A 20,725-nucleotide genomic window follows, 5' to 3' on the forward strand; every position below is an offset into this window, starting at 1 on the left:
AGGTGTGGTTGCTTTTCTTTATTCCAAGAAATGTAAGCACCGAGACACACAGAACAGGAAAATAACATTTTCTTTGGCCAACGTCCTGCTTTGTTTTACAGGTTCCGGGAGGCTCTTCGGCGGGGTTTGATCCGCTCTACGTCCCTCCATTTCAGTCGAGAAAAAAAATGTAGGAACTTTGCAAATTTACAAAATGAGTCAAATGGATTTTCTCCACCACATTATTACATGAAACCGGTTTTACACGTTGTTGCACAGGTCGACTGTGTGATGACAGACGAAGTGCTGTGAGTAATTGATGAATCACGCAAACACTGTATATCTTTGTCAATGATGGGGTTTTGTTGTTCTGCTGAGTGAATCATTATGTGTAGGCTATAATGATAAGATCAGGCATAAATGACCTCTGCAAACCTTATCTAGCGGATGGAAGAGATTTTATATATGTTTCTTCATCAGTAAGAAGCCAAAAAAAAACCCTAAAAGAAAATTAGTGAGGCCGTGGCTGACTAGGGGAAGAATAAATAAAGTGCTGACATCTGTTGCTTTGTGTCCGTCCGTTAGAAAGTAGAAAGTTTCAAGCTAAAAGCTGCGAAAGGTCCCATCACCAAAACATTTGCAGGAGTTAAAGGAGAGAAGCCCCAAGTGTTGGTGAGCGGCAGAGCCAACATTCAGGAAGATTTCAGAAGGTTACCTTTTTCGTCTGTATCTGTGATAAGCTATAGCGGTTATGGGCCTAGAGAGAGAAAACACAACGTGAAAAGATTTATTGCGTCATTAGTTTCTGGTTGTGTAATGAAAACACCTTGTACCTTTCCACATTTCGTCATGCTCCAACTACAGACTTTACTGTATTTCATGAGGGTTTCATGTGATAAAATTGTGAAAAATGATTCTGAAGGTTTTTTTCTCTCTAACTGATATAAAGACAAAGGACATTGTTCAATACCAGGGCTCCATGGCATTAGGTAAACCAAACACTGCCATATAATTGTTGAAAAGTGTGATGGAGTTACTGATTATGATTATGGTTGCTTTGCTTCATTTATAATATCCCAACAACTTTCTGTGAGTTTTTGCATTTTTCATCTGAAATCAGTGATCTTCAAAGGTGATATAGCCATTTCAATTTTATATGTCATGCATGGTGGTGACAACATCATGCTGTGGGGCCTGATTTTTTCTTCCAACTAAGACAGGAATTATCTATTGGAAGCTGCAAAGACACTACAGATTGGGCTGGAGGTTCACCCTTCAGCAGACAATAGTACTAAAAATATAGCCAAACAGTTTTAGCGTAAAACATATCTGTGTTTAAAAAGTGGCCTAATCAAAGTCAAAACCTAAAGGTAATTGAAAATCTGTTGTAAGGCTTCAAAATTGCTGTTCACAGATTCTCTCCCTCCACGCTCATTGAGTTTGAGATGTTTTGCGAGGAAGAAGAGACAGAAATGTCACTTTGTAGCTTCGCAAAGCTAATCGAGTTATGCTAGCATGCGGCTATTACTGCAGGAAATGTCTTTCTCTTTTCAAAGCTTCCAATTGTGTCTCACTCTGCAACTATTTACCCTTCTGTGTTGGGTAATCTCATGAAATCTCCCTAAAACGAGTTCCGAGTTTTGCGTGGAAAAGTTTCACAGCTCTGGGTGAGTTACTCGCCGAATGTCAGCTAAAAAAAGAGGAGCCTCCCATTATTCCTTCTTCCTGCCTCACGTGGAACACCTAATTGTAACACTTAGGAACTAATTATGGGGCTCATTTGGCAACGGTGACTCCAGCCTACACAGGAATCTGCTGGGTCGTCACTACTGAAAGAAGAGTTGGTGTAAAAAAAAAAAAAAAAAAATTTTCTTTAAAAAGGAGTGAAAGGGTTTTCAGGATGGAAAATTCAACCTCAGCCTGACTGTCTGCAGTCGGGCTGGCATTCAAACGAGCTGCCGCACATCTTAAAACCTTATGATGAAATGATAATGCTCGTCTCTATCTTTTAATGACATCTATCCCAATAATTAATGATTGTCCTTTGAATGTTGCAAACTTTCATTCCCTGTCCTATAGGGCTAATTAGTGCCGGGGTTTTTAGTGCAGTGTGGATAAACACACTCCTCTGGAGACTGACATGAGACCTCCTGGTGAACCACACTGCTGCACCCCCCCTACCCCTTCCACCTCCTCACTCTTTCATGCTCCACACATTTAATCCTCTGATTTTTTTTTTGCGGGGGGAAGTCACTACGAGGTCAACTTTGGGGGAAAAAGATGGGGCAGATAAAGTTTTACTCAGTCACTGTCACTTAAAGCTTTCCCCTCTTCTTTCTTTTTTTTTTACTTCTTCCTCTCATCTTTCTTCCGCTTCCCCGGCTTCTACGACAGCTGGGGCTAGGATCACTACTCGCAACTGCAGATTACAGGCTCCCTATGAATTAAACATGGGTACACATATTCTGTAGCTAACAAGCCTCGGCCTGTTGTCAGGGAACGTATTCGCAGAGGCATCAGGCGAGCGCGTTATGTCACCGCAGCTACCGATCGCACGTTTTCGGCTGAGTTTTGGTGAAATCCTGACGGGGTTCGTAGGGGAGATGTTGCGTGTTTGCGTCTCACCTGAGAGAGGAGCTTATTGTTGTCGTCCTCCAGTATCCGGACCTTTGTCTCCAGCTGCCTGATGTAGTTGGAGGAGGAATCTGAAAACGAGACGGAGGAGAAGCGATTAGCATTTCAAAGACCTGGAGTGGGAAAAAAAAACAAAACAAGAGGCAGACAGGCGGGCCAGTGGGGCAGAAAAAGGTTGATGCTCAAATAAGACTTTAAAAAAAAAAGAAGAGGAAAACAACAAGAAAAGTCTGTCTGCAAGAGTGCTCTCCAAATGGTTCAGTCTAAGATTAAAAAAAAACACAGAGAGCTGACCTTCTAGTTTCAAAATAGCTCAACTTGAATTAAGCAGACTTTGACTTTTCCCCCAGTCCACCCGTTACTATATACCACCACTCAGCCGGCTTAAAAGGGGCTACTTAACTTTTTCTGTTTTTGAAATATTATGTACTGTCAATTCATTAGAACCAATGCAGTATCAACACTGACTCAAAACTAAGGTGACTGGATCTTATGAACCATTTGTTCCAGCTCTTATTTTATATAGTGATTAAATTATGTTCTAGGGTGCAGTAGCAACAAATGATCATTTGCTGCATCTTTAATTTGGATTTAAAATACATAAGAATCTAGAAAAACACCTAATTCCATGCTAATTCTACATAAAGAGCTTTTATGAGGAGTCAATTATAATGTATTGTTGCTGGTGGTGGGACTTGATTACACATTTTAAATCGAGTTAATTGCACGGTCTGCAATGAGTCACAATTAATCATGCAATGACAAAATAAGCATTGTTGAATAAATAGACAAATGAGCTCAACAACAAAGATATTTATTGTGTTAAATCTGTTGTTTAGGTTATTGAACCATTAGATTGGTGTAAAGTGCTATTCAGTTCAAAAACACTTCAATAAACACAAAGGAAAGTAACATTTTCATGGCACCGATTTCCTCTCCATGGGGCTGGCAAAGAGCAATCCAATCGGTACCCTCAAAACAACCTTTTCGGCCTTTTCAGCTTCCTGCGACCACTTCCTTACAGTCCTAGTGTTATACTGATCAGGGTTTCAGGAACCCCTGATCAGTCAATATTTGTAACCCATGTTTATTTCTATCTGGTTGCCATTAGTTACGCATTTTCGGAGGAGAAGGGGAGGGAAGTGGACTGACCTGTGGCATTTGATTGGTGACAGGATAATGATGCTGCGCACGGTGTTTAACTGAAGCAGAGAAGCATAATCGGTGGTGCAGTTATGTTTTCATGGTGTTAAAAGGGTGGGGAATTAATATTTGTGAACATTGCTTATTGGTCATAATAGCAGTACTACTGGATTTTCATATTGGTGCATCCCTACTTCTTACTCATTGCTCTGCTATTTCATCAGCTGTTGAGTCTTAAGCAAAAACGAACAAGAATGAAAAAGAAAGGTCAAGTTTTCTCAAACAAAACTACATAAAACCTCTCATTAAATATATTTTTTTAATGATTTTGATCTCAATGTGTCTTTCAACCCTTAAAAAAAAACAACTCAAGTTGAAAAAGCTTTAATGTCTTTTTGCAGCTGTTAGCCATTTGTTGCACAGTCTATGAGCCAAATAAACTCATAGACTGGGGGTCCTCCTTACGTAGCAGCACTCTGTGCTAACCTGGATCAGGTTTACTGAGTTCAAGCTGAAGGATACGAGCCGTGTGAGGGAGAGGTGCAGTCTGACTCGGCAGGTGGCTCAGAGCCCGCTGTCTAAAAGGCTTGTTTAATTTATTGAGAAAAAAGCTGAGTTGCGAGGAGGCGAGCACACACACATATACATACACACACACACAAAGCTTCATTTCACTCTTGTTTACGAAGCGGGACTGTAGTGGCACAGAGAGGGCACACTGGTGCAACAAAGCTGAGGTGAAAGGTCACTGATGACAAATGTTATCCATCATTGAGGTGAGATAGACATTATATACCAGGCATGAGTCAGAATTTCTTTTCCTATTGGAAGTAGACGTGCACCGATTTATCGGTCAGCCGGCTTATTGGCGCCGATTTCCTTCATTTTGAGAGATCGGTGGTCGGATACTTACATGTGAAGCCGATCTTATCTACCTTGGTAAAGGTCTAAAAATCAATCACTACTGGATTGGTCCAAATCGTTTGGCAGGTGAGGGCTTCTAAAAATCAGTAAATCAACAATCGGCCAGAAAACTACAATCGGTGCACCCCTAATGTGAAAGAAACACAATACGGTTGTCTCAAAATCTTACGACAAAATGAACTAGGCATGAAGAAAAATAGTCTTGTCTGCTGCATCTTGCGAAAGTACTCACACCCCAGAACCTTTCAGCATTTTGTCACTTTACATCCTCAAACCTTCATGGATTTTTGCTGGGATTTTATCTTATCGGCTGTCAAGTGGAAGGAAAATGAAACGTTGTTTTACCAAACTGTTTTACCAGTAAAAATGTGAAAAGTGTGCCTTTTAAGTTTTAATTTGTTGGGTAAAGACTTATGTACAGAAACCTTTTGCTGTGGTTAAAAGTCTTTTGAGGTTGCTTGTATAGCGATTGAAATTCTTGACAATTCTGCACATCTACTTCCAATAGAAAAATAAAACCGTAGACAATTCTCAATTTAGTCAGACTGGATTGAGAACGTCCATCTTCAAAGCCTCTGGTTCTCAAATACATTTGGTTAACACTTTGACTAGGCCATTCTAATCCATTGCATTTTAGTCCTGAAGTTGTTGCATCTCCAAAGCCTCTAACGTAGGTTTCTTTCAGTACGTAGCCACTTCCATCTTAGCGTGAGCTTACTCGTCCATTTTCAAGAAAAGCATTATGCTGCCACCACCGTGTATAAGGCAGATTTTTGGAGTCTCTGTTTAATAGTCATCCAGGGGGTTGAATAAAAATGAATGCCACCACTTTCAGTATGTAATTTACATTTTTTAAATGAATGTGTCATGTGTTACTATCCACTATTTTTTTGTTTGATATATCACCTAAAACCCACCCAAAAAACACATTAAACTTCGTGGCTGCGATGTAACAAATGCATGAACAAAAGTTCAAGGGTAGTGAATCCTTTTGAGAGTCAAAGCAGAAAACCTTTGGCTTTTCACAGAGAGTCAGTGCAGCTTGGCAACCAACGGCTGGACACCTACAGCAGGAGGTTAGACTGCCCAGAGCTGCTAATCCTCTCTAACTGCCTTGTGACCCTCTAATCTGCAGTCATCTGCTGGCCTGACCTGCAGCCAGATCTCAAGCCGATTAGGACGGAGGCTCCTCGGTCTTCAGTCATCACCATCACGCTCACACAACAACAGGGGAGGACTCCGAAAGACGGAGGGGGTCGGGGGGGAGAGGGGGGGTGTAAACACACTACATAGAGTGGTTAAATACCACTTATTCTTTAAGTTATGGAATCAAACAAAAAAAGGTGAATGTACATTTGTTTCACAGGAACAACTACAGAGTAATGAAATGTGTGAAAGTGTTTTTTGAAAATTAGCGGCATCAGCCATGCTTCTCTACCCCGTAGGCTTAACCTAGGCTTGGAAATGTCATGATACGATAACACTGAGTAAAAATACATTGTTTTTATTATCATATGGTATTTGCAGAAAAATATTAAAAAACTGCAATACATAAACTAATATAAAATACACTGATTTTTGCATATTATAATAATGTTATTGACTGAATTTCTTTCATGACTATTTAGACATGAAAGACGAGTCAATATATATATAAAAAATTATTTGACAGTTTTAATTAACAGTATGTCTTGTAGAATATTCCAAATATGCGTTTTTTATAGAGGAACCCAAATACAGCAGGCCTGTATCAACTGGTTAATTAATTGGGTTATGTAAAATACAGCACGCTATGAGTGACACTAGATCTGTCTGTCACTCGTAGCTTGCTGACACCAATGCTAAAAACATCACAAGGTTGATAGGTGGCCATCCTGTTCCATCCTAGCTTAATCTTAGCCACTCATATTTTTGTATTTTGTAAGAAAGGTGTGTGGAAGACTTAATGTAGCTAGCTAGCAGTGCACTGTGCACTGCTAGCTAGCTACAGTAACAGTAAGAGGGAGAAGCAGGGCTGAATTCTTTATGTTGAAAATAAGTGGGGGAAAAATCTCCTGTTTCTCCAGCGCTTTTGCTAGCATCTCATTTGAAGCTACATTTTTAAAAATTTAGGTTAGCTTGATACCATTAACTGGCCCATGACTAAACTCTGCATCTGCAAAACTCCCCTCAGCATCAGTATATGGAGTCCAGAGGAAAACTCTCCATCTTTATAGTTGGAGTGATAATTGTGCCATTTAAATATGAGCGTGCGGGAGAGTCCAACTCTTCCCAAAACACACATGTAGCTGCAGGGAGAATGCAACATCTTGCCAGTCTTTAACACCAGGGCTCCAGAGTCACCCTGAAGGAAGAAGGGTGAGGGAGGAAATTCAACTGTTCCCTCTAGCCCCATCGTCACTCCTTGCTCCCTCAAGCATCGCACCTTTTCCCTCTCAACAACTCCTCAGGAACGGCTTCTGATCATACCAGAGCTGCACTGTTGAGATAAAATGCTTATCTTATCCTACTTGCACTGGTTTGTACAACCCAACACTGAGGGTGATGTTACTTCCAGTCTGGTTTAAGCTCAACGTAGTATTATGTGCTGCCTAAAGGATTAGAAAAAGATGCAGAATATGCTCAGATTAGTAGTCAACAGTCTGCAGACTTTGAGACGTGTGTGTGTGTGAGTACTGGACAAGGTGAGGCACAGAGTGGCGCAAGTCCATGCGCCTTTCAGCACGTCACTCTGGATCACGTCACTGCCACTGTGACCCACTTCCACTGGCCACTCCCTCCTTAACTCTGCCCCACTCCTCATTTCCCCTTGATATATTTCCATTCTTACTACATCCTTTTATTATTCCTGCGTTAACCATCGCAACAGTTTTGTTTGATTATTTCCAGACAGTCATTTCGGCAAGTAAAACCAAACAAGGACAGTTCAGCCCAAAGAAATCCAAGCCCCATTCCTTTAAAAAAGGCCCTGACCTCTGCTGACCCTGCTTTGTTTTGCTCCTAGGCTTCAGAATACCCCATCTCCATCTGTCTATAACAGCTTATCAGCTAATCTTGTTTCTTCTGCGACGCATCACACTTACTCTTGGCCATTTTTCAAGTCAGATAGCTGCAGTTCCTCTTAAGATTGGGGCCAACTCCACACCCAGAATATGAATAATAGCATCTATTCAAGTCACACAGCATGGGAGTGTTAAAGTTTTATAGCGTAAACTTAACTTGAACTCGGCTTAGTCGTAATACAAAAACATTTTAAAAAACTATTCCTTCATTTGTTAAAACAACATGATTAGGTTATTAGGGGTGACCCAATAAAGCTTTACTTTACAATACCTCCCTACACCAGAATTACTGTCTCATGATAATCTCCTTATATCATCTTATACATTTGAAACCCGATATTTACATACACTGTGTAGAAAAATAGCCTTTTTATGCTTACTGTCTGACGTTAGGTTCAGCTTTTCCTATTTTAGGTCAGCTAAGATGACCAAAACTATTGTTTGTCAGAGGTGTTTGGTGCAAAATATGCAAATCAACCAAAAAATAATCCAGCCATTATAAAACCGTGAAAGGTATACTGCCTCAGTAACACCAGTTCTTTTAGGAAGAATGGGCCAAAATTCAAGCAAATTATTGTGAGAAACTTGCTACCCAAAATCTTTGATCCAAATTACCTGTTAAATAGTACACTGATAATTCATACCTCACTTTTCTAGACATATTGACCAATAAAAGCGCTACCCACAGGAGCCGCATTCACCCACTGCAGTCACAAACAGGCACACATTCATACATGGATATGCAAATCTGTCTGCAGCTGCAGAGCATCGACGTATTAGAGGAGGAAACTGAGGACGAAGCCACAACTTTGCGCTTGCTGCGAATTGACAAACCTATCTACACTGAACTGGCTAGAACACTCTTTCTCAGCTTTTCACCTTGTCTAACTTGCTGTAAGGGTTAGCTGTGCTGCAGTGTGGAGAATAGAATATGTAGAAGAAATACATGCTTCACGGACTTAAGTTGTTATGTCCTTCTTTCACCTCAAGTGTCTTCCCTCTTGCATCATGCGAAACCAACATGGGTAATAGCCAACGGGCTTGTAATCTTTTACTTCCTGTAAAGTCAACGTTAACACCCTTTCAGCAGGATTTTAGATGAAACCCAAAACTCTCCAGCTGTATGATCTCCAGCGACCTTTTCCCCGTCACCTTTTTCTCTGTTGGAGTAAATCTAAACATTATTTATAGCGTTTGATTATGATTACAATAGAAACTGCTAGGATTGGTGATACTCTCTTTAAATTGGCCGCATTCCCCTTCATCTGTTCATAACTTGCGCATCCCGCCTTTTGGGGTGCATGCCACAAATCCCATTACGGGACATTGGGGCGGGAAAACGTTTATTGTAGTTCGAAACACGCCTGCCTATTAAAAACAGACTGAGGAGTGCAGAAGAAGACGCATCAGGTATGCTAGTAGGAAATGTCGCAGGAATTGGATATTGCTGCGGAGGTTCGGCATATGAGAATATTAAAATTAGGCAGTAATACCACGCTGAAGGGAACGACGCAATAAACTGTCCTCCACTGGTGTGGACTCCAAGGTCTTTGCAACATCAAAGTAGCTTGGGTAAAATACTCCGATTGAAAAAAAAGGACCATGCGTTGGAATCCCCTCATGTTTTCTAGTCAGATCCCAGAGCAGTTTAGGAGCCCACAGCATGCTGAAATCAGCCTGCTTTTATTATTCCTGGCTCAGCTCTGGCTTTCATCTCCTATTCACAGCTGTATTTCAGTGTTTTAGCACAGAGACATGGATATTCTCTAAGCAATGTGTGTGCGTGCATGTGTGCTAAGAGTGAATGCCTATGTGTTGCGTTTGGAAGTGTGTGTGTGTGTGTGTGTGTGTGTGTGTGCGTGGGTTTGAAAGGATGTCTAAGCTGACAGCATGAGTTTGTGTGGGAGGGAGGGAAAATGTGCATGAGGGTTGTGGAAGAAAGGGGATTTTTAAACCCATCTGTGATTACACTGTGTGTGTGCGTGCGCGCAGGCGTGCGTTTGTGTGTGTTTAAGGCGGGACCAGGTTGGGTCAATTACCTCAAGATGTTGAAGAAAGAGTTGAAACAGTCCAAGCTCTCCCTTCTTCTCCTTCTCCTTCGGCAACAACTTATTCCAACTGCAGCGGATTCCAGAAAAGGCCAACCTCAGAGTTTCTACTGCATCCAGTTAACGCACCAAAACGTCCCGGCTAACCAACAACTGAACAAAGCCACGTCAGTCTGCAACGCATTGGATATCATGCTGGGAAGTAAAATATAAAAAGAAGTCCCTAAAAAAAATGAAAAGAAAATAAGCTAAAGCAATGAGGCACCACGGCTTCACATTGGCTTATAAATGAAGGCAGCAATGATTGGAAGAAAGAGAACTGGGCAGACGTAAGAATTTTCTTTCTAAGCTTAAAGCGTAAATAACTTTGTAAATCTTGGATGTCAAAGGTACTAATAGCACCTTGAAAAGCTAAACTTACTCTAAGGGACTAACAGATTTCTAATCCATGTCCAACTGCACTATTAACGAGTCTGCAGCATATGTTCCCTTTTATGGTCAATAGGTTCTTAATGAGGGCAGTATTATGCATTTTCCAGGCCATTTTATAGTACTGTCAAGTAACTATTATACCTCCAGTTATACAAATGCTACATATATCAAATATTACTATTTACTTTCTGATTTAATGCCTTGAAATTGGGCCTCTGTCTCTTTAAAAACTCCCGCTCTTTCTGAAACTCTGCTTTCAGGAAGTCATCACAATATGGCTCCTCTGTAAACCCTTTAACAATGTTTTTACCAGCGTTTCACTGAGAAGCAGCTCCTATAATGAGCTCAGCTGAAGCACAGTTCCACCAGGTGTTTGCTAATGGCTGCTAGCTAGTCTGAAGGAGCTGAGTGGGGAGGGAGGCGGAGGCTCGTAAGCTTGGAAACTGAAGCTTGAACGTGTCTCGAAGGCAACGCTAGGTCAAACCGGGCGTTTTGCACAGATGAATGGTTGCCATGGGAGATTAAGGGGATTTCTCAAACATGCATGAAAGAATCAAGGCAATACTCCGGCCTATGTTTTTGATGAGGGAATAACATTATAACATGATGAAAAGCTCAGAAGAGTCAATTTTACATCATACTGCATCTTTAAATTTATTTGTTGAACCAAAAGCATAAATATTTATGAATAAATATGTCATACTGCATTTCATCAGCTTAAAGCACAAACAGAAAAACATCAGGTCCTGACAGGCATTTATTGTCGGTATGCAGCCTCTGATGTCTTTTGAATAGTGAGTGTGTACTGGGATGAAGGGTGTAAAATGTACAGTGTTCAACAGTATCAGGAGTGGGTATGTTTTCCCTGCTTTGTCGTCGTGTCTCAATTTATTTGAATCCGGTATTTAGGCGTTAGGGGAGAATGTGGAGATGTAAGTTCTGTCATGGATCTCTGGGTTTTTTTCTACAGTCTGAGAACTAAGAAGGTAGTCGCATAGGAATAAGACAAAGAAATATGGTGGAAATGTATTGTTGTAGAAATAATGACATTATATATTTCTAATTCTACTTAGCATTGACTCTACAGCTGCTGATACTTATTTTAAAAAAAGGCAGTCATGTCAATGGGAGTTAAAAATACACGCTGCGCCATAAGGTGCACCTAAAGTGGTTTTGAAGTTATGCTTTATTAAAAGACTCTTATCAAAAGTGTCTCTTATGTGCATTTGAGGATAGCAAGAGCAGAAGATCAATGGACAGCTGCACCCAATGTTTCTGCCCCAATTACTTTAGTCTTTTTTTACAATGCAAATCAATACAAAAAACAACAACCCTGACCTAATATTTGCTACTGTGTCAGTATATAAGTGCATGTATGCATGAGTCCTCTCAGAGTTAACACGTGCTTCTTCTGCTCGGCTGGGCAGCGATGGGTCAAGGCCGGGGCAAGCTGGCCAGATCAACAGAGAGGAGCACGTTAAGTGGGTACCCATGCTGCATTAATGAGGGGAACGGCAGAACCTGGCAACCCGAGCACGTAACCCACAAGCCCCAGGAAGGGCTTCAAAGGCTCGACTGGCTCATCAGCTGGCAGGGAGCTAACCCCATCTGACAAGACATGGCACCCACTCTGGGAGGAGAGAGAGAGCACCTCACCTCACCATGCACAGTGTTTTTTGTGTAGGAGAGTGATCTGGAAGCGGGTAAAAAAAAAAAAGCACATTTGTTATGTAGATAAGGATGTAGAAATGTGTGTCTTGGCATGTCAAGACAGCTGAGAATGACTTCATGCTTAGAGAGGTGCAGTGCATGTGGAGGGACTTGTGTCAAAGTCAAAGTGTCGGTTGGATTACGCAACCGAAGGACATCTTCTCTGAGCAACCGTAAAACACGGACTAGGTGGAATCGACTTTGTACTCATTTGTTTTCTTGGTGGGGTTTTAACAACCTTCCTTGAAGCGTTTAAGTTTCTTTTTTTCTTTATTTTTTTAAAAAATAATCTCATTCCTCTGATTCACTGTAGGTTGAAGGTATGGAAAGAAGAAAGCTGATTAGCTGTGAGGACACCTTGAACCGTGACCACAGAATCCAAACTGTGTTCTCTACTGAAAAATGATGATTAAAAAAAATAAATAAATGAAAAAATTTCTTTAAGTTCCATTTGAATATCTGACTCATACTTTAATATGCTTGACACAAAGTTCTTGTTAGCAACATTTAATTCTGCTTTAAGAGTTAAGAGCTGAAATGTCTTTTCGGTGCGGCAGCAACAAAGAAAACACAGCCGATTATTTAAACCAAATTTTTCATGGAAATTTCACAGCAAACAGGAAATGGGAGCAATTATTCAAAATCTAAAATGAATCTCCATACACTTAAATAAAAATGAACAAAAGTTCTGATCAATATGAAAGTCTACACAATGTTGTACTATTTGCTGGTTTCTTTACATGACATATTTTGTGTCGAGTTCAAATCTGGAGCATTTTTAAAATGGAGATTTAACTTGTTTAGAATATGAAGATCATCTGATTATTTGTTTTGAACATGATGTTTTATTTCTTTTTATAAAAAATGAGGGTGAACTACTTTTAAATACCCCATCAACTCACTTAATGTTATGCTGGATCACAGCACTTTGTTATACTTGTCAAACTTGAATAACAGTAAATGTGGAGGTCTAGTTGCTAATTTGCCAAATTGTTTTCATTCACTTCACAATTACACACTTTTTAGGGTTATATAAATATGGCCGACGTGGTGAAAGTGGAATTCTGAGGAATAAAAATGAAAACCATAAAATTAGGGAAGAAATAAGAGACTTTACAAAGGGTTAAATGAATTTAAAAGGGCTTAAATCACTCTTATTAATGTAGAGCTGTTGACAAGGCAACATGTCTGTTAGCAGCTAACTGTAGATAGCACAACAAAGCTAAGCCATTAGGTTTTCCAGCTAATATTAGCTACTTGCACTGCCTCCCTAAATATAAAAGTTATAACATAAGTCATTAAAGCGATGTCAAAATAAAAATAAAATAAATAAATGTTATAGGTAACAATTTTAATAGTGTTATGTTCAACATAGTATTGTGGCAGACGTAGGACTAAATGTTCCTTTTCTGCTTTAAGTAAAAAAAATGACATCACATGATATATTTTTTATGTAAATAGCTTGAAACCAAATCGGTATTGTCATATTATAATAATTTAAAACCACCCGATGTCTGTTACAGACTATTTGCTGGGTGTGTTGTTTTTAACAAAGCGCAAAGCGAGGAGTCCCGTCTAAAATAAAAACCAAACAGCAGGCCGCTTCATTTCCCCTCTGCCCCCACATGTGACGCACAGCACAAATCAATCAGACCATTAAAGCTAAACAACATGACAGGGAGTCATTACTGACCTAATCTAATTACCCGCAATAATCGAATCTCGTTATGCGTGTAATCATGATGTGCCAGCCACTCAGCGCCGCATGCGGGTCAGGTGGTGCCGTTTAATGAATCGGGACATGTGGAAACCGATGTCCGAGGATCGATCGCTCAGTTAACGTCGTCCCTGTCGGAGGTGGAGAGAGAGAGAGAGAGACATTCCCGCTTTGCTTGCTTTATTTATGGACACCGAAGCAGACAGCGCTGCTGTCACACGTTCTGTCCGGGAAAGTGATGCATTTCTCTGCCATCTCCTCGGCTTGACATCACCACCTTCTGCAGGGTCAGCGGATGTCTCCTCGCGCCTCCGGGCCAGCGCGGCTGGGCTAAAAATAGGACTGTGGTTGTGACAAGTCCAGTGTGCGTCTGTGCATGAGCTACATACTAATTTGCGAACGCATTAATGTCCTTTAGAGATACGTTTACCTTTCACCGACGGCGGGTATTTGCAGTGAGACATCAGCTAAAGCTGCCAGATCCTAATCATTTGATTGGGCCAGAAGAAAGGCAGTCGGGGCAGGCTCGTTTGGTTTTAATCCCATGAAATCAAAGCTGCGGGCTAATATTTGGTTCAAGATCGTAATTACAATTCATGTGTGAGCAGAGTGGCCATTCATCGCAAGACAAAAAACCCCCGAAGGGATTATGTGGCATTTGGAGATTAGCTGTGGGCTATTGTTCTCCTTTGGATGTGTTGTGCAACTTGTGAACTCGCCCATGTAGAAATTATGTTCTTTGTTATTTAGCAGAATATTTTGTACCGTAACCTCTTGTCTTTTTCACCTTCAAGTGCCCTCCAGCATCCCCATCAGTTACATAAGGAACGATCAACATCAATGGTCCTGGGTAACAATACCCGTCTGATGTTAGATTGTGATGCAACAGTTTGCTAAATCAGTCAAGTCAGTCTCTGCTTTCATACCACGGAGAGGGCGGACAGCCATATGGCTACGAAATCCTCTCACATGTTTCGCTGTCCTGCAGCTGGAATGATGAAATTGTCTGTTTAGGGGGTTTGCGACTCATTTGCTTGCAGGATTAAGCTACAGTGTCCTGCAAGAGTATTCATGCAGGGCGCTACGTAAAGTACTTCTTGATTTTACGGTGGGATGGAAACCGATAGCTAAAAGTGTTTCTCAGAAATATACAATACGTAAGGTGTGGCATTCATATGTATTGTGGTGAAGTTATAAGTACTTAAAATGTACGCAACTAATATGTCCTGTTAAGAGCTGGAAAATAAATCAAAAATCAATAGCAATTTGTATCGCGATAGACACTTGATCAATATCAAAAATGGATAGAATAACAATTCTATCAAATTGACTATTCAATATGTAGAATATATACTAAACTCTGATCCAGAACGGCAAAGCATTCTGGGATCTGTTGGCCTCTAACAGCCAGCTAAGGTAGATTGGTGGCGTCAACTAACTCACTCACTCTTTGGTTACCTAGCAACTCAGTAATTCTGTGGTTTCCTGGCAACAACCGGTTGAGTAACTTTCCCGGCAGCAGTTCCAGGTTTCGCCATCGTGCCGTGTAGTCAAAAGGAAAAGGTCATGCCACCAGTTTGGCAGTATTTCAGATCAATAATTATTGATATCGACAATTATGGATAGACTGATAGGAAATACTTATATCAGGATGAGTTTTTCAGCCATCTCGTCGTCCATGGAAGAAGAAAGCCAGGGTTGAAAGAAAGTATTTAAAAAAGTTCCCTTTGGAATTTGCCAGAAGTCTGTTGGAGACACGGGAACAAAAATTTACTTTTTTTTCCGTATGCGATAAAAACTCCATCACCCTGAACACACCAAAGCGTGACGATAGCATCAGGCATGAAAAGCTGTTCTGAATTGAGGGGAAGACTGATGGAGTGAAACACTGACAAGAATGTCAACTTCTAAACTTGCAAAAGACTTACAAGGTCTAGTAACTTGCACTTGGCACATCACCTAAAATCCCAGCAAAATCCAGCGGAGTTAGGGATCGTACCGTGACAAAACACGGAGTAGGTGGTTGTTATGCGATAGCTGGCTTTTATCACGTACGAGCCGCCAGCCAACGCGGTGTGTAAAACAACAACGGAGGGCCTCGAGGGTGGAGAAAGCCGTCTTGGAGCCCCGCAGCCCTATTTAACCCCATTCCTTTCCCGGTTGTTAGGGTTTCGACGCCACAATCCCCCTCAGCGACCTCATTTGCATAAATCTGCATTTTTTTAAAAGCCCGTCTGACTGACTGCTGAGCTGGCAAAGGTTCTGCTTATGTAAGCAGGGCCTGATGGCGCGCAGTTACACAGTAAACACAGAGGACGATCTTTCCATAAGCGGAACCCTAAAAACCCCGTTATTATCGGCAGCCTAAAATCCCATCTCCCATGAGGGCCTCTGAGGCAATCTGCAAACCAGGACTGCTTCTTCAGATCCAGTGAAAACAATCTTTTTCATTCTAATGACATCATGTTGTGGTGCCATTAAGAGTTCCCCCCCTTTATGAAATCATAAACTATGATTTCATCTGAATCCAAATCCCAGAGAGAAAAGGAGGCCAGGCAAGTCTCAACTTGTGGCTTTGCTACTGTACACAAGTGTGGACAAAAGCTCCCTGCTCTTCTGTTTTGATGTAAATCTCCAGATGAAGTTTTTTTACCTGCGACAACATGCAGGAAAACGGAGAAAGAGACTGTCTGAAAACAACGTAATATTGGAACTTTTCACTAATCCAAAAGGAAAGGAAGAAAGAAAAAAGATCATTCCAATAAAACCACATGGCTAAAGAGAACATTTCCTGTGCTGGCTTGAGCTTTAGCAACCTTTCGCCTACCCATGTAGGCTGGAAGGGATCTGTGGAGGGCTATTGGCACGGTAAAGGCCACAAAGACAAAAAAAAAGCAATTACGTAAGAGCGGCGCGGATAGACGGTTATCTCATCCCAACCACAGCTAGGAACAGCAGTGACGTTGGGCCGGAGCTCAGCAGCACTCCCGCTCGGTCCGGCAGCGTTGGATGAAACTAAATGTAGATGACAGCGCTTAGACTTTGCTGTCGTCTGAAAAAATAAAGCCACTGGAAGGGTAACATGAGAACGGCAGCGAGACGCAACGTGCATCGAAGAGAGAAGAAAATCTGGGTAGACAGGACAAACAAAGGCTCAATAAACACTACCGGATCCTGAACATAGAAGAAGACAATTATCTATGCACACTTACACTGATGGAAATGTTTATTGATAAAGAATTACGGTAAATTGTAAAATGGTAACTGCCTAATGTTGTGTTTGCGTTGCACAGAGAAGCTGGATTTTTCCAAGTTCCCCAGTTCAATGTAGAAATAAAAGGAGCCACCTGAAATTTGAATTTGAACTGGAATAGTCAAGAAACCTACAAGTTCAGCATTTACTACCACTGAGACAAGCACATACCCACGTTAGCTTATCGGCGCTTCGTTTGTTTGTACGTTATCACATCAGTACCATACATATCACAGTGCTTGGCCAACATGTGATTGATTTCTCAAAAATGGAAAGAATACATTATGATCTGGTGTTGCCAAAAACCAAACTTGGAATTAGCTCATGCTCATGTTTGATATAGTTTCCAAAATGAAGCTCTTTGTCTTGGCTGTGTCTGGTGACCACTGGTGTAATTTACCATAAACCCCAGAGCAGATTAGCTTAGCCCTTCAGTTTAAACACAACTTAAAAGTGACCAATGTGTTCTTGACCAGAACTGTGTGAAATGCGTCCAAGGAGGGAGCAAATCACCTTCTCACGTGTTCAGATGCAAAATCTATTTTTAACCAAGAGTCTTATAAGTGGCAGCGGCACAGAAATGACATCTTTAATCCTTAAAGTGACGGGTCACGTGGTGCGCTTTGGAAGAAAGGCAACAGCACATCTATGTATGTTTTTGGACACTAAAGTGGGACTTCTGGGAAGTGACGAGTCGACTGGAACGTTTGAAACTGCCAGTAACCCGCAGCTGAGAAAAGTCTCATGGGCTCTAATAAGCAAATATTAAGCAGATGCTTCTGGCTATTCTTACATTTTTTTGTTTGTTTTTGCCACCTGCAGGGCTGACAGATGAGCTGATGGGACACACGTCTAACCCATTTGTTTGATGGGAGCTCCCAAGCATTCCTCAGGTGTCCAAACTTGTCTGATTGTTGACTTGTTCCTCCTATATATTGGATCTGGCCTCAAACCTATTCATTCGGTTCTTAAAGCAACGGCTCCCAGCTCAGCTCAGTCCTAGTGACGCGCCAATAAATCGGAGGATGATTGGAACCGGTTGGTTTTAAGTGTAGCACGTGTTGTGCAAAAACCAAAAAGTCTTCTTTTTTTAATTTATTTAGTGAAGGCTGTGATGGCAAATTTGAATAATTTAGTTAATTACACAATGCCCTCCCAATGAAGAAGAAGAAGCTGTGATGTGAGAAAAGGTGATGCCAAATGTAAAATTAGATGCTATCAAACAAAAGCAGCTGAAGAATCTCAATGAAATGGCAACAAAATGGAGAAATCAGGATATAATTAGCTCAGTGCGTTCTCTTGTTTCATAGGAATAATTGGAAGCCATTATGAGGATTGTGTGAAATGACCCCTGTAATCCACAAATAATTAGTTGCGTGATGTGTAACAATTACGACAGGTCAGTTCGTAAACAAAGAGATAGAAAAGGTGAGCGGGAAAAGACACAGGCGCCGCGATCTGGTGTGCTAAGCACACAAACAAGGAAACAATCCATAAAAATAAAAAAACACCCACACACACACAGCAGCAACCTCCTGCAACCCTGCTCCAAACACATGACACTGATTAATTATGCCAATAAACATCTAAGTGTAGCCGATGAACAGCTTCATCAGGCGTTCCTGTTCCAAACATCGACCCTTTTCTGCGCTTCTCAAACAATAAAACTCTTGCTGCCACAGAGATTTTTAAAATTGACGGGCTTTAAAACCGATGCGACGAGGAAGCATATTTTTAATTTATGTCCAAACCGGAGCTCAGACAGCGTGTAGGGAGAATTTTAAGTAGCGGCATAAATTATTCAGAGGCATCATAAGTGTTGCGATCCATAAGTGCCACTGTAGAGTTGAAGCAGTCTGTCCTTTTTAATAGGCCTAAAACCCCCGTCTGCCTTCACAACCATTAGGTTTATTAGTGTTGCTTCTTCTAAGCGTTAAACACCCCCACACACACCCCCACACGCCCACGCACGCACACACACACACCACAAGCATGTACACACATGCTTGTGGTGTGTGTACAGGATGAAATTCCATTAGCAAGTGAGACTAGAGGTTTATAGCCAGATGGTTAACCTGGCCTGAATCAATCTGATGAAGACCACAGTGGGACTCTATCTGGCCACACACACACAAATGCCCACACCCGCACACGCCCTCACACACAAACAGCTCATAAAGGCTAATGACGAGCCATCAACTGGTAATTTTACTATTCAGGACCTTGTCATCAAGTAACACTTTCTCGCTTGTTGTTGGCTACACACGCAATGTCGTTTTGAAGCCGATGAAACTGAAGCCATTGTTTTTTGTTTTGTTTTGTTTTTTCTTCTCTAAATACCAAACGGAGCAAGAAATGACGTGGAGAAACAGGAAGCAAAGTCTGAAACTGTCGCCGCTGCGTTCTGCAATGTTGAGCGAGCGCCATTTTATGAACCTTCGAATTGGGGATGCACAGATTGACCGATTCCGATCAATGTGGGAATGCCCCAGGAGGACAGCTGGGAAATATTGCATTGGGAATGAAATCTGGAACCCTTACATCTTTTATTTGGACAAATAAAGGCATTTTGTTTCCCACTTGTTGACATAAACTCATTGGATTTGTCATGGTGAGCAAAGACCATAACAGATACTACAGTGTTACTGAGAAAGAGGCTTTCAGTGACTCTTTTTGTTTTGTTTGTTTGTCTGATTTTGTTTTGTTCTGTTATAATTTCTGTGTATCAGAACTTCCATTAGGAATAATTAGTTAATTGTTGTAAGTGAAATTGAAGTTTTGCAGCAGCACTGAGTGTTAAAAATAAGTAAATATAAAGGGAGAGGTTATAAAAGTACACCAAAGGATGCACTAATATTCTGTAAACTTTAAATTATCATCATAACAACAAGACATGTCTGCTGCATTTAAAGCTGAAAAGACAAGAATGACTAAAAATGAGAATTATATTTAGTTTTGTTTTTTTTTTTTTTCAGAATATAGCATCCCACTCAAGTCAAACACAAGTTTTGGGTCTGACACTCTTCTGTGTTCATTGTCGTCTGCAGAGCCAGCTGTCCTTTGAGAGTCGCCGTGTCAGCTCACATTAGCGGGGAGCGGCAACGGTCAGGCCCAGACAGCGGTCAGCAGGTGGTCCACCGCCTCACTGGATCTAACCAACACAACCAGAGCGAAGCGGACAGCGTCGAGGGAACGGTTAAAAATTAAGTTTAAGCAAAACAAAATCTGAATTATACCGCGATTTGTGCAAAAAAAAAAAAAAAGGTTTGTAAATCAGCTCTGACAGGATCTAAATAAGCCCTTAGTGTTGTCTTTTTTTCTTCTTTTTTTTAAATGCAGGGTTATCAAACCTTTAATCATCTTACTGTAAAAGCCCTAGATTAGTATACAGCGACATATGCTAGCTTTTTGTCCTTGGCAAAACACTCAAACCTTTTCCTCTGAAACATAAAGCCTCTCTGGTTAGAGAGAAACCCTGTTTCTCGTCGCAGCAGGAACGGCGTTCGGTTTGAAACCCCGGTTGGCCGTAAACGCGCCTGTAGGTGTGAATTTGCTACTCTCCTCCTCCCTGATAGGACGGCGACCTGGCCTGCTGGACAAACAGCGTGTTGTGGGAAATTGTCCAACATCCCTGAAAGCATGTAGTGGATCAAATGGGGCGAGTAATGGATCGAGTGCTTTCTTTAATCTGTGCGCCATCAGCAAAATAACCCAAAAAACACAATAATGATAATACAGCAGCTTGTAGAGATCTAAATACGTCCACTGTTGCAGGCTATTTAATAAATAAATAAACACATAACGGGAAAAGTGATTAAGTCAC

General features: G+C 41.2%; 1 protein-coding gene across 4 annotated transcripts in view; it reads right to left on the reverse strand.

Moving 5' to 3' along the window:
- ccdc85cb (coiled-coil domain containing 85C, b) overlaps nucleotides 1-20,725 on the reverse strand; it is a 49,772-nt gene that overhangs the window by 12,351 nt on the left and 16,696 nt on the right. For 2 of the 4 annotated variants that reach the window (XM_028040136.1, XM_028040137.1), the window contains exons 2-3: nucleotides 2,605-2,684; nucleotides 695-736 (exon numbers count right to left, since the gene is read on the reverse strand). In XM_028040136.1, the coding sequence (XP_027895937.1) occupies nucleotides 695-736; nucleotides 2,605-2,684 (122 nt within the window). The remainder of the gene's footprint in view (nucleotides 1-694; nucleotides 737-2,604; nucleotides 2,685-20,725) is intronic. The other 2 variants (XM_028040140.1, XM_028040139.1) reach the window with 1 other exon arrangement.

Source organism: Xiphophorus couchianus, chromosome 15 (genome assembly GCF_001444195.1).
Source record: "Xiphophorus couchianus chromosome 15, X_couchianus-1.0, whole genome shotgun sequence".
Classification (NCBI taxonomy): domain Eukaryota; kingdom Metazoa; phylum Chordata; class Actinopteri; order Cyprinodontiformes; family Poeciliidae; genus Xiphophorus; species Xiphophorus couchianus.